This window comes from Medicago sativa, chromosome 6 (genome assembly GCF_051527215.1).
Source record: "Medicago sativa cultivar Bolivia chromosome 6, Bolivia_mono, whole genome shotgun sequence".
Classification (NCBI taxonomy): Eukaryota; Viridiplantae; Streptophyta; class Magnoliopsida; order Fabales; family Fabaceae; genus Medicago; species Medicago sativa.
The window spans coordinates 92,274,724-92,288,362 of NC_140754.1; the positions used below are offsets into that span (position 1 = coordinate 92,274,724).

Here is a 13,639-nt window from a genome sequence, read left to right on the forward strand (position 1 = left end):
TTTATCTAGTAGTTTTTTTTAACCGAAAGGAAAATCATATTAAATAAAAATAAAGATACAAAGATTGGGGCATTAGACTTAACCCATGTATAATTCAAACGGAAATACATTGTGATAAATCGGACCAAGTGGTTTAGTCCTAAACTATCATAACAAAAATTCACTCATCATGGACGCAATCCGGCGAACACTCGTATAGGTGCGAAACCAAGTTACAAAAAGTATGAAGAGTGAACATCCGTAAAAGAGCATTAGGTTTAAATCCGACGAATGGATCGACCACAAAGAACATTTATCTAATAGTTCATTAGTCTATTTAAACATAAATATGATTGTTTATTTAAATATGTTTATATAAAATAAATTTTTAAACAGACAAATATTCCATATCGGACTTTCAAAAAGTTCAGACACATACCTTAAAAATAAGTCTACCACAATAGATTTAAGTCGTAAACTTTTTTGATAACGCGGACTTATGACTTACAAAGTCTAACTCGACTCAAACTTATTTCAATCCCTACTTAACAGAAGTACAACAAAACTTGAAATGCGATTCTACTTCTGGCACTATTTAACAATTTTGAGAAATTTATGTCCTTTGTTATAAGAAGCTCTCAATATTCTCTCTAGCACCACCTTTTTTTTTCACCAAAATATCTTATAATTTATTACTTCATCTATCCCTGTTCTATGAGGAATGGGGAAAAGAGGCGGGTGATAGTCTTAATAGGTATGAAGGTAATGTTAGATAATAAATTATACAAAACTGATTGAAAAAGAAAATTATACAAATTAATGACAAAATACATCCAACCAAATTATCCAATTTTCTAAATTTGTGTGAATTTTATGTATAAGGACAAATAGTATATTCTAAAAATCATTGTGCAATTATTAAAGCTTGTCAATCAATTGTTCAGAGTTTGAGTCAAGTTAGTGTCTTTTAAGGTCTTTCATATCTTAAATTTGAATACCATCCTCTCACCCTAAATTTTCTTAAAAAAGAATAAATAAAAATAATTTCATTAAACTACCTTTCAAATTTACTCTTAGTATCATGATATCTATCACTTTTTATGTGTCTCAAATTATTATTATTTATTGAATTAATATATGTTTTATCCCTACAAATATATTAACTTTGTATCTAGTCCTATAAAATTTCTTAAAACTTTAGTCCTCACATGCTTTCTATTGCAATTTAAATTAGTCCATGCTTGTTAAGATCTATAAACTTTCATTAAGTAACTATTTGTCTATTATTTGGGTTATACTACTTTTGTTGAACTACTTTTATTGTACGATAAACCAAATAGACAGAAAAGTACTATCATAATCAAGTCCACCAAATATTCTCTGAAAATTTCTTAACTATCTGACACATAGTACCTCTTCCCCAACCCTCTCTTAACGTTTTTGTTATAGCATATCCAAAATTAATTAACTCATCTAACTTCAAAAATCTATATAGTACATTGTTATGGGAATAGTTACCTTAAAGTTCAAGGCATGACCAAATAAAGGACGTTTCCCAAAAACCAAAAGTCAAAACAATTTCTGTTATGTGTTAGGTATAAAATCCGTCCTATTAATTAGTAGCCATCCATATCCATAGAAACTCTTTGTATGGTACCCATTTTCAAGGTTTAACTTGTTTGGCTGTAGACTTTGTATTTACACTAAGGCTTAAATGCAAATGCATGGGCATGCAAGTTCAGTTGTGCACGTTTATCATATGGAACTAATTTACCCTTTAGAGAGTGTGATATATGACAAACCAAATCTCTTGTACTCCAGCCAGCAAGGTCTAAAATTCAGTTATCAAACTAAAAAATAATAATTTGGTTTACGAAGGTATGTATAAGCACAACCAAAAAATAGTTTGTTGACAGTGGTGGAGTCAAACCCTAGTTTAGGGGTTGAAACTTTTAAGTTCATAGACCTTATGGACTGATATACAAAAAATGCTAGGGTTTGAAATGCATCATTTATAAGGGCATATTTTCATCTTTTTAAGTTTAGGGGTTCAGTCGAACCATTTTTAAGTTAAGGGGATTCAGTTGAACCACTTCAAACCCCTATCTTCGTCACTAGCTGACAATGTCCCTACTATTGTCTATAACAAACTTTAAGAAACGTGTGAATTTAAAGAAATTGTGAGTAGTTAAATTAATAACCATACGAAAAAACATATAAAAAAATACATGTAACAGTTTCAAAATCATGCGGTGAGTGTTTGATTATGCGGTGTTAAAAGTATTTTGAAAGAAATGATTATGTAAAATTGATTTTATTAAAATTGAATTGATGATAAAAAATATTTATGTTTTGATAATATTCATATAAATGAGTTGAATGATAAATTTTTGGCTAAAAATCTGTTTAAGAGACAAAAGTTCTAAATTCTAATGCAAAGTTAAAATCAAATATGAAGGCAAAATCAGATTTACTTCGGAGCAATGGAACATATTTTTTTTATAAGGCCAAAAGAAAGGTTAGGCATGGGGGGGGGGCGGATCGAAGCATACAATTATGCATCAACCAAACAATTGAGCTCAAATGGTTAATTAATTTCATCAAATGCCAAATTGTTAAATATAACTTGAGTTTTTCTTCTTCAAAAAGAACTTGAGTTCGATTCATGAGCAAAACAATTTTTGGTTAAATTTTCTTTACTTTTTGACCGAACTTCGAATCTTCATAACCCTTTTTCTTATAATAAAGTATGGGTCATGTTAACTTGTGCTCCAGCCACATGCTAAGCAACCTAAATAGAGCAATTTTGCATTGGAAAACACAATATAACAACTTTTAAGAAGTTGAATGCACGCCTTTTGATATGTGTATTTCTATAATGAGTATCTTAACATGTGCCTTTGAGCGCAAGTTAACATTAGCCATAAAGTATATATTACTACTATAGAAAAGATACATTGTCCAAAAGTTAACTATTTGTCTTTTTTGTATATGAACCGTTAATGCCTACAAACAAATGTTCAAACCATTTATACATCTATTTTTTGGTTAAGTGCTACACAATTTGGTAGATAGGGGTAACTCCTACTTTTGAGTGCCCATATGCTATCTTTAGACTATGAGACCAAGGAATGTAACCCTTTAATAATGAGAATTGAATGAAATGCTATATGCCAAACACACACCCCACATGTCAGAAGGCATGTTATAAAGTTTGGTTCATTCATTTTTCATTTTTCTGTTCAAATCAAAGGCAAGGTTGAGCAAATAAAGGATAGTGAACTGTGTGGCAAAGGTGATAGTAATTGAAAGGTTGATCAACTTATAAATATAATTATATAAATATAATACAACTTGCTCACTAACCCTTCAAAAAAAAAAAACTTGCTCACTAAGAAAACTATATTTAATTTTCATCTTTTTCCCCTATATATGCTCATGTTCAATTGATTGTTCCCTTAAATATATATTTGGTTTCTTTTTTTTTTTGAAAAAATCGAAATGGAATATATTACTCAAAAACAAAGTGATTCACCCCGCACAAGCGTGTCTTAAAAAGATGAATCACCTAACAACATACAACAACACGACACCTATAAAAGATGTCACCACCTAAAACAATAACAAGAAAAAGGCGCCGTATATAAGCGGAACACCCGAACACAAAACAAAAACCACCTCCTAACCAAGCGTCACCAACCACACCCTGGTAAAGTTCCCATCAGCAGAGCGTTTCGATACTAGATACATGACCACCCATCCAAACCACACCAAGACAACCCCTACCTACACCCACGCAAAACCGAACCACCGCCACCACCACCATCTCAACCGAAACCACCACTATAATCTCAACTGAACCACCACCACCACCACCATAAAACTACCCCGCCAAAACGCCTCACCAAGAAACCTGCATCAACTAAAACATCTATCCAGATCGAATATAGTCGGTCGCCGGTGACATATGGGAAGGCGTCCATCGGAATAAACAGCCATCAAACCACCACCCACCTCCAGCCGGAAAAAGTCTAAATGAATCCAATACACGTATCTAACAAAAACACGCACAGAGGGACAGGACCAGAGAAAACCACCAACTAACCACAACTTCCCAACATAAACAGCAACATAACGAAAACAAATAACAAAAAATCAAACACCAGCACCACCTTACAACCACCAAACAGCCATGAATAGCACCACCGAAAGCGGCAGGTCTCGCTCCACCAAACCAACAAGAATAGCCTCCAACGTCATACTACCATAATGAAAACTTGCTTAAAACAAAACAAAGAACATGCCGGCACATATAACCTCAAGGAAGACAATATAGTTCGTCTTTCTCACCAGCCGCCGGCCACCAAAGATTCATATCCAAAACTGGATCCAAAACTACCACCATAAAAGCACCGTGAGCCACCATCTGCACCACCACAACCACCACGAGATCTACCATGAAAACCAACACCAACACCCAAGGAACCATCCAAAACAACCACCACAACCTTCACGAGATCCACCACGAAACCAACCAAAACAACCACAACAAACCACCACAAACCACCATCGGCCCCACCACAACCACCACTGTGAGCTGCTACTACCGCCTTCTAAAACCACTGACGCAAAGAACGCCGTGTAGCCGGAGGTGAGGTGATGCGGAGGCCGAACCCTCATCGCATCACCATCATGGGGATCTACATTTTGAAGAAGATGAGTTGGATTTGAGGGAGAGGGAGGCTGTGTTGTGTTTCTAGAGAGAAGACAGAGGATTTGTTTTAGAGAGAGAAGGAACAATAGATTTTGTAAATTTTTATTAAGGATTTTTAATGTCTCTGCATATATTTGGTTTCTTATTTTCACCAATTCACGATTTTAGTACTCAAATTTCTATTAAAAAATCTCTAAGTTTTTCAAATTTTATAGATTTTCACCACCTTTGAATTTAAGACTTACTTTTTGCTTGTGTCAATTTGATGTGCTAGAAAGTCACATAGTGTTGTGATGATATATGTAGATTAAATTGTATTATTTTTTTAATAATGATATTTGCATAAACATTTTGTGACAATATTTGGGATAACTTTTTTTTCACTCTTCCTATTAGTCAAAAATAATAGAGAGAAAAAAAGAGTAAAAACACAATGTAAATATGAAAGATAAAGTTGTGACAAAATACTTGTACAAATATCATTTCTCTATTTTTTTTAGGGGGGAAAGATTAAATTGTATTACTTATTTTGCACATCGTTAAAATATTATTTAATAAACTAAAACTTTTTTTTTGACAAAATTTAATAAACTAAAAATAAAACAAAAATGTAAACCTCTTAAAACATCAGATTTCCCAATAAATATCCATTGCTACATAGTATCAATTATTGACTAGCCAATTTTTTTTTTAGAGGGACTAGCCAATTTTTATTTTTATTTTTTTGACAAAGAGGGACTAGCCAATTTATTATTCAACATGAGAAATCATTAAATTAAGTCTAAAATTAATTTCAGTGAAAAAATTCTAAACTTTTAAAATCCAAACACTATATTTTCAACTACACGTTTCAAAGTAATGCATATATGGCAAGTGTGGACAAACTAAAAACAACTTGAAAGAATCATACTGTTAAATGGCAGGTTATGTATGTAGTATACATGACAATACTTAGGTAAATTTACAATTCACCAAGGGTGGTGCTTGTTATTGGGGATTGGGGGGACATAAGAAATTGACAATCTCAGATGGATGTTTTTCTTGTACAACAATTGGAGCCAATGGTATCAATTGGACATAGTTTTATAGCTACAATTATTGTGCATTAAAAATACTGTGGTAATGAACTAATGATGTTGTAACTATCAATTTGATTGGTACATTTTTTGTGGAATGGAACAGTTTTTGTATTGAAAATAATATAGCATATATTTAGGAGAAAGTGACTATGACTTGTCTGTAGTGTTTTAACTATGGCAGGAAGGTGTTTGGCATTGTCACAAGAAAAAACTATGGTAGGCAGGAAACACACATGAAAGTGTCACAATTAGAGATGCCAAATTGTAGCTCAAGAGATGAGCCTCTCATATTCGAGTCAGAGGATATTTCAAAGATGTAATAAATAAAAATAATGGAGAAAGATTAATAAAAGCTATATAGTGAACTGACTTAATACTCTTTTAACATAATAATAAAAGGTTTGACTATGACTCATATTCGCAGATAAATGAGTATAAGCTCGAGTTTTTACCATTTGGGCTTGGCCCATTCGTATGTTGGGTTACAACTAGAAGGGTTAGAGGACATCGAAGTTGAAAGCTTTGTTATACGGTTCGAGAGGTAAATTTATAATGTAGACTTGTTGTAATTTTTGCTATGTAACTATAAATATTGCAAATTAAGTTATTGAATTCAAGTGGTTGTTTATACCTCAAAGTCTCATGTTGAATGTGGAAAATAATTTCTTGTTGTCCAAGGCACTAGGATCGCGAAGATCGATCAATTGACAATATTGTAGTGCATTTTTGTGGATTCTGCACGCCTCATGCGCCTTGCACATGACAACACATGCAAAGCGTGTCATGTACTATATCGGTCACACGCAAGGCATACGAGCCTGGCGCCTTGCGCCAAGCTCTAGACATCAACTATAAAATCTGCATTTTCCAATCTTTTTTTGGCTAATCTTGCAAATCCAAAGGAGAAAACTTTTAGGAAACATCATGGCTTAGGGGTGAATGTCATTGGGTGAGAATCTTGGGTTGATGAACAATTCTTAAACACCTTGAGTAGTTGAGATCCCATTAAAGGAAAGATTAAAAGGCTTTCTCTCTTGATTTCTATTAGGATTTGTTGTGGGTTTGAGTGACTTAAAAAATGGGTAGAAATTAGGAATTGTTCTTTGAGAGCTTGTTAGTATAATTTATTGTAACCTCTTTGTATCATTCAATTTATAGTGGATTGGAGATTTCCACTCCCTAGACGTAGGTCAATTTGGCCAAAGCCGGGTAAACAAATATTGACGTCTTTATTCATATACACTCTTATATTTATGCCTCGGCTTATATTTGTGGATTTTCTTTACTCATAGTTGCTAGGTTTGTTGTTGTTGTTGCCTCGAAACCATTTGATTATTGGTTGTTGATGATATTCACACATCTAAGTTCTTGGTGTGATTTGAAATTGAGTTCGCAACGCAAGTGGTTATTAAGTCCTAGTTAAGGACGAGCCATTCTGGAGAAACCGAGTTTGAATCCCGACTAAAAAATCTTTAGTCATGTTTTACATACCTCATGGCCGAACGTCAAATTACCAAAACTCCTTTCTCTAAGAATTAGAGGATCTCAAAGTTAAAGGCGTAAATACAATTAGTCAAACTCGATGATCAATCATGTTCTCGTTTATTTATCTATTTAATTGAAATATTCAATAAATATATCAAGATAAAATTTACTATAAAATACGTACTTTGTAACAAATCGATTTTCCTTTTTGGAAAAGCCAAAGATATTGTAACAAGTCTTTACTTAGACACACATAAAAAAAGGAATTATGGAAGAGTTTGCACCTAGACTCAGACTATACTTCTCCACTCAAACAAGTCCACTTTTTCTCAATTCCCACTACAACTTAAAAAATTACTAATAAAGGTAACAAATACAGTCATGGTTCCCAAATTAAAAAGTCTAAAAGCTCCAAAAATAGAAAATGCTTTTTTTTCTCTCACAAAAACATGGACCCTTATTGAATATTATAGATTTTTCTATATACATGGGACCCAACTAGGGAACAGAAAACTAAAGAAGCTTGATTTGCCACGTGACCACCAAAGATTAGTCCTATTCGTCAATGCAGCTGAAAATTCTACAGTATAAATAGAACATTTTGTTCCTCACATTATCCACAATATTACAAGTTCTAAAAAAAATTCACAATATTTCTAAGTAATAAACTTGTTAGAAAAAAAATACACACTTTGATTTATTGAAATCTCACATGGCTGAATTCACAGAAAATTTTCAAAATATTATTAGACCCTCTTTTCCTTTTCTTGATTCTGATCAAAGCATGGAACTGTTGAATCAATTCATGGAAAATTCAAACATGAACATGATGCATAATTTGATGCCTTTTTCTTGTGACAGCATCTTGGAACATCATCAACAACAAGAACAAGAACATGTTTTTCCAAGAAACTTGGAAGAGAATTTTCATGGTCTTGTCCAGCATGTCAATAATCAAAATCACAATGCAGTTCAACTTTCACTTCCAACAATTTTTCAAGAAGAAAATAAAGTTCATCATGAAGGTAAAAAGAGAAAAATGATGGATTTTCAAGAGACTAGTTCTGGAAATTCAACTCCTGCAGTTTCTGAAAGTGGAAGCAAATCCAAACTTGTAAATTTCTTCTACTTGTTTTTTTCATTTTATTCTTCATTTTTTGTGATTGTGATGAAATTAAATTATTAAATGGTTTTGTTATTTTTCTATGATTAATTTCAGAGTGGTGGAAGAGGAAAACGAGTGAAAAGCTATGAAACAGAAGAAGAGAAAGCAAAGGAAGTTGTTCATGTTAGAGCAAGAAGAGGTCAAGCTACTGATAGTCACAGTCTAGCAGAAAGGGTATAATTTCCTAAATATAGGTTAATTAAGTGTTTATAGTATAATCATTTATTATATAAGTGTTTATGCATAAGCTATTTCTATAATAAATGGTAAAATAAAATCAAACTGTTTTATATAAGGTATAAGTTGTTTTCGTAAGCTACACTGGTGAGCTTAAGAAAATAAGTTGAAAAAAAAAACTTATGGATATGTTGTAAGTTGTTTCCATAAACTCTTCAAAATAGTCTTGCACTTATTTATATGACAGTAGATAAGTTCAAATAAGTCAATATGAAAAGACAATAACAATTATGAATAGATTTAATTATTTAAAGTCTTTATCAAATTTTCTTCTATCTTGGTTCATAATTGATGTGTATGGACTAATAAAGTTTTCTCTGATTTTTTTTTGTTATTCAGGTTAGAAGAGGGAAAATCAATGAGAAATTGAAGTGCTTGCAGAATATTGTTCCAGGATGTTACAAGGTTAATATATGATCCTTTTAATTTTTAAAAATATAAAATAAAATAAAAATCACATTTGTGTCTAATTTCATAATTGTAAAAATCTTATTTTCTTTTTGTTTCAATGGTTGCAGACCATGGGAATGGCAGTAATGTTGGATGAAATCATAAACTATGTTCAGTCTTTGCAGCATCAAGTAGAAGTAAGTAATATTCATTTATTTCTAGAAAAATATAGTTTTAAAATATATTTAATTAATGTTAATTTATCACCTCAAAAAAAAAGAAAAAAAATTAATGTGAATTTATGTTTGGCTATTTTTGCAGTTTCTTTCTTTGAAGCTTACTGCAGCAAGTACTTACTATGACTTCAATTCAGAGACAGATGATCTAGAAACAATGCAGGTATAATCTATTTCTAAAAGTTTCATGGTTTTATTCATATATAATATGCTCATATTCATGTATAACATGCTCATTTTGTATGGTTGTTAGGGTGCATGAAAACTTCTCAATTCATATAATAATATACGCTAACTGTTGTGATGGATAAGTTAAAATTCATTAGAGTTGGTGAATATGAAATTAAGTAGTTGATAGTTGATAAAATTAATTAGAAACAATTATTATATTTAGTAATATTTATAGGTTAATTTTTTTAAAAGAAAGGTTAAATATGTTTTTAGTTTCTATAAGAATCATAAATTTTTAAGTTTAGTTCCTCCTACATAAACTTTGTCCAATTTTAGCACCAATAGGACTAATTAATATTGAGACTAAATAACTCCTTTTAAAAAAAGTTTTTTAATTAAATACTAAAATGAGACAAAATATATGTAAAATACTCTTCTTTTATTTATTTATTTATTTGATTTGTGGCAGAGAGCAAGGGCATCTGAAGCAAAAGAGTTAGCAAGGTATAAGAGAGAAGGGTATGGAGGAATTGCTTGCTTTCAACCAACTTGGCCACTTTGACTTCAATTTTGGATGGATTAACTCAACAGCCATATACAAGACATGAAAAAATGTTATAATTTGCTCCTTTTACTTTCTACAAAGTTTAAAAGATCAATTTGTTTCCACTCTATGCTACCTACAAGCACAAGTGGACATTAATTCTTGTTTCAAAGTTGTGTAAAAATCAAATGAAAGTTAATAATAGCTAGCCTACATGTTATTATATATTTTTGTGGAACTTGATTGGCATTGTGTTGTTGTATATGAAAATTTGAATATATAAGTATAATATAATAACATACAGAGGCAAGAACCACATTAGCATATATAGATTTGAGAAGGAAAAAACTTGAAAATATGACTTGAATTGATATGAAAGAGGATAAAATTGGGTTACTTTAGCTTGAAGAAAGGGGATACTCATACTATGATAGAATGAAACATATCATATGCTTTTTTTACCATATTATAGATACAAAGTTTCCACTCAAATTAATGGTAACTACGATCAAACTCATACCACTTATTTAATAGACTCAAATATCTTATAATTTTGATCGATTCATCGTTCATAACATAATAACTCCAGAAGGAAAAAAAAACATAATTCATTTTATTTAATTTATATTGTCAAATGGGATGGAATGGAATTGAACTTGATACAATGTATTCCAATTGATGCCCCACTTTTCCTTCCCCATCAATTTCGGGGAACATAATAGAACAAATCTTTCCTCCATACATCAATAAAACAATCTAATTTATAAATATTTATTAGTTTTATGCCATTTCATTATAAAATTATAATGAAATAATTTTTTGATTGTATATAAACAAATTCCCTCAAAAGATTGTATATAAACAAATAGAAAAACCAAGCTATTTAGTAAAAAAAAAGTTGTAAATAACTAATTTAAAATTTATTAGTAAAAAAATGTATTTCCAAACTTGCTAGATTCTTGGCAAATTTCTATCCCAAAAAATTAGTGAAAAATTATTCACGTGAATGTGTTAATTTCTTCTATCAAGTTCCACACATGGAGCCACTCAATAGCTGCCCCCATGGATCAACTAGGATGCCCATGTCTTGTAGGACCTACGGCCACACCAATTTTATCAACATGTTCTTTTCTGTTGGGGTAGAATGAAAAAGTTACCTTACAAGGTATATTCCTAGACTCATTAGGTGACCTTTATGTATGAGACTAATCCCTATTTAACCTTATGATAACGTGACCCTACCTACAAAGTGTTATTAATGAAATTCCGACCACTAAACTTAGTAGCTAACCATGTTAATTACCTTCTTTTGGGAGGGGGCATTCCCAAAAGCTAGGAGTTTTAAATTTAATTCTTTTCTATTTATTTAAGGGAGAAAAATTTCATGTAAAATTAGAGGTTCTCGGGAGCTTAACTCGCCCGTAAAAGATAATGTATAATATATGGAGCTAGGACCTTAGACACTCTACTTATTCACCTTTAAGGTGAATTTTTCTAACCGCTAGGCTTCATCGAAGATTTACACCTAAATTTACGTAGATTTACATCGAGTGTGATCGAAATATTCAATCATTTGTGTCATCTGCAATTGACATTTAAATTTTATTTGGTTATTTTTTTTAAAAATATTTGATGATATTTTTAGTACAAGATAATATTAATTTTTGTCATGTTCTATATGGATAGACAATCGTTTTAATTGTCAACATAAAATTATTGCTTCATTTGTGTGACTAAACACATAAAAAAGATATTATGTCGGTAAAACAAAGAGATTGATAATTAATATGATATAGAATCAATATGGGCATTGTAATGAGATGTGAGTGCAGCAAAGTGAAAGTATTTGTAATATGACAAAGCACAAGACAAAATCCAATAAAGGAAAATAGTGTCAATAAAAATCCAAAATAAGAAAATAGTGTCAATGGAACCCACTAATACTAATGAATTCGTAAAATCTTGTCGATGTTGCCAATTCATTAAGTGAATGATTGAGGAAAAGAAATATGTTTATGAGATTGTATAGTATATATATATTTGTTGTCATTTTTTTTTTTTAAATAAAAGTAGGGTTAGAACTTAGATGCATTGCATCCATTTGAAATTTGAGAGAAGTAGAAGACATTTTAAATGGGCCATAGCATGCTCAAATAAGGATGGGCAATGTGGGTTCTCCAACTTATGGAAAATGATAGAAGCTTTGTGAACCCTTTTGTAGCCTCTTTTGCTTGTTCATTAATATAACTAAATCTTTCTTTCTCATTTGACCCACTTTTTGACCAAGGTGTTGTTTCCTTGTCCCTTAGAGATTAGCATATTATATACATGAACAAGTGAGAGGAGGAATATGGACTAAAAGGGTCTTAAAGTTGATAGAATTGGTATATCATGTATTCTCTATATGGATTTTAGATTTGGGGTCACACTCACATGTTAGGAGGATAGTAGTTGGAGAGGAGACCAAAGTAATTTATTTTGGGCAAGTTCATGGACCCATGTCACTAGTACTAGTGGGCTCACTAAGTGAAAGTGGAAGTTGTTAGGTGGTCATTACCCCACAAAATTAGCCAAAATAGAAGCAAAACCATCACCATTTGTTTGTAACTTTGTATGATTTTACATGTATTCAAAAGATAGTTCATGACTATAATTGAAACCATTACACCCAATTTTGTTGCTATCTTAGTAATATCAACTTGTTATCATCTCCTAGTCTTACTATTGAGGTCAAGTGTTGTTGACTTCTGTGCTATATTGCTGATTGTGTAATCAGCTGTTAGATTTATAGTAATAATTTACTTCACATCAACCCCTCATTAATAAATGATTATCAAGGACATACAATTAATTATTGGTCTCTATAAAATTTGGATTTCTAGGTTTTAGTCCTTATAAAAAGAATATATGATTGTGTCCTCTTAAATTTTTACGTCTCATTATTAGTCTTTATGGTTAAGTCGATCTTCATTTGACTAACGAAAATGCATGTGACATAGTTACGTAAAAAAAAAAGAAGTAAATTTTTAGGTATTTTGAAGTTTGGTACCCCGTAAGCAAAAAATTTTTAATTTGAATTTATTTTAGAGGAATGCTAGGGACACTTGCTCATATACTCTCTCATAAACACTCTCTCAATATGTGGTGCCACCTGGCCTACTTTTTCAATTCCTACTTACTAACCGGTTCAACAGGTTTCCACATTTTCTTTTTCTTTTTCTTAAAAACTTTTTATTCTTTTGAGGGAAAAAAACCCTTTTATATTATTAATTAATTAATTAATGTAAACAACCCTTTTCCAAAGTCTTGTTGCTAACAACCACCGCATTGAAACACATACACGAAAGAAGAAGAACCGCTTTCTCTCCTCGCCGCCGCTATGGATCGAGTTCTAGGATCGGACTTATGTTTAAGCCGAATCTCAATCGATGATACCGGGAAGGATCGGTGAACGTTTACGGCCGAAGTCGATTTTAGACTTTTAGTGCGTGACCCCGTCGACGAGATTTAGAGATTCTTTTTGCGATGGCGAGAGAGAAAAGACAAGATGTGTCGTGTATGATGAACCGATGAAGGTCACATGCCGGTATAGAAGAAAGAAGACATGTGATAGTGTTCGTGGCCGGGTTTTTTGTTTGC

General features: G+C 31.7%; 1 protein-coding gene across 1 annotated transcript; it reads left to right on the plus strand.

The window, feature by feature from the left end:
- The first annotated feature begins 7,875 nt into the window (after nt 1-7,875).
- On the plus strand, nt 7,876-10,225 carry LOC146918246 (transcription factor BEE 3-like). Its single transcript, XM_085719877.1, has 6 exons — nt 7,876-8,371; nt 8,477-8,596; nt 8,999-9,064; nt 9,178-9,246; nt 9,371-9,448; nt 9,926-10,225. Exons 1-6 carry the CDS (start codon nt 7,970-7,972, stop codon nt 10,016-10,018), a joined length of 828 nt encoding a protein of 275 aa, XP_085576003.1. The 5' UTR covers nt 7,876-7,969; the 3' UTR covers nt 10,019-10,225.
- The last annotated feature ends 3,414 nt before the right edge of the window (nt 10,226-13,639 follow it).